General features: G+C 56.2%; 1 protein-coding gene across 1 annotated transcript; it reads right to left on the bottom strand.

Moving 5' to 3' along the window:
* Positions 1 to 223: 223 nt before the first annotated feature.
* On the bottom strand, positions 224 to 1,242 carry Pmar_PMAR014820 (conserved hypothetical protein; the record flags this gene model as incomplete). The annotated part of the gene is made up of 1 exon (XM_002771974.1): positions 224 to 1,242. A coding segment is annotated over one exon (1,019 nt), but the record flags the coding sequence as incomplete, so codon positions are not given.
* Positions 1,243 to 1,430: the final 188 nt, after the last annotated feature.

Below are 1,430 nucleotides of genomic sequence, written 5' to 3'. Positions count from 1 at the left end.
GGTTCAGTTTTGAATCTGCACCGGACAACAGACCCCGTATAACTTTCGCGCACACCATACTCGGGGGACATGAAAAACACTCTTAAGCACTACGAGACCCTTTGGGTGGCACGATTTACGTGAATGATTCATATATACGTAAGACTCTGTTCCAGAGTTATACTTAATTTCATGAAAGTGTGAATGATGCAATTGAATTGTCTCGGCATCTCCGTGGGTTGACTTATATCGAAGTAGTCGTAGCCTGAGCCGTAGTGGGCGACACAGTAGTGACCTGGAGTCCAGTGGGAGCCACAGTACTAGCGGCCACTGTAGTAGGCGAGACTGTAGTGGGAGCAACAGTAGTAGCTGCCACTGTAGTAGGCGAGACTGTAGTGGGAGCCATAGTAGTAGCGGCCACTGTAGTAGGCGAGACTGTAGTGGGAGCCGCAGTAGTAGCGCCCACTGTAGTAGCGGCCACAGTAGTAGGCGAGACTGTAGTGGGAGCCGCAGTAGTAGCGGCCACTGTAGTAGGCGAGACTGTAGTGGGAGCCGCAGTAGTAGCGGCCACTGTAGTGGGAGCCACAGTAGTAGCGGCCACAGTAGTAGGCGAGACTGTAGTGGGAGCCGCAGTAGTAGCGGCCACTGTAGTAGGCGAGACTGTAGTGGGAGCCGCAGTAGTAGCGGCCACTGTAGTGGGAGCCGCAGTAGTAGCGCCCACTGTAGTAGCGGCCACAGTGGTAGCGGCCACTGTAGTAGGCGAGACTGTAGTGGGAGCAGCAGTAGTAGTGGGAGCAGCAGTAGTAGCGGCCACTGTAGTAGCGGCCACTGTAGTGGGAGCCGCAGTAGTAGCAGCCACTGTAGTAGGCGAGACTGTAGTGCGACCCGCAGTAGTAGCGGCCACTGTAGTAGGCGAGACTGTAGTGGGAGCCGCAGTAGTAGCAGCCACTGTAGTAGGCGAGACTGTAGTGGGAGCCGCAGTAGTAGCGGCCACTGTAGTAGGCGAGACTGTAGTGGGAGCCGCAGTAGTAGCGGCCACTGTAGTAGGCGAGACTGTAGTGGGAGCCGCAGTAGTAGCGGCCACAGTAGTAGCGGCCACAGTAGTAGGCGAGACTGTAGTGGGAGCCGCAGTAGTAGCGGCCACAGTAGTAGCCGAGACTGTAGTGGGAGCCGCAGTAGTAGCGGCCACTGTAGTAGCCGAGACTGTAGTGGGAGCCACAGTAGTAGCGGCCACTGTAGTGGGAGCCGCAGTAGTAACGGCCACTGTAGTAGGCGAGACTGTAGTGGGAGCCGCAGTAGTAGCGGCAACAGTAGTAAAGACTACTGTGGTGGGAGCCGTGGACAGAGTTGAGTGGTCGAGACAGTGGTGGTAGTTGTTGTAGTTGTGGGGAAGCTGCTGCAGACTGACGGGCCGCAAGGCTGATCACCATCTTGACAAACAGCGACGTGGA

This window comes from Perkinsus marinus, assembly GCF_000006405.1.
Source record: "Perkinsus marinus ATCC 50983 genomic scaffold scf_1104296962118, whole genome shotgun sequence".
NCBI lineage: Eukaryota > Perkinsozoa > Perkinsida > Perkinsidae > Perkinsus > Perkinsus marinus.
Note: the sequence above shows the minus strand (reverse complement) of the source record. Positions and strands in the feature narration are given on the sequence as shown.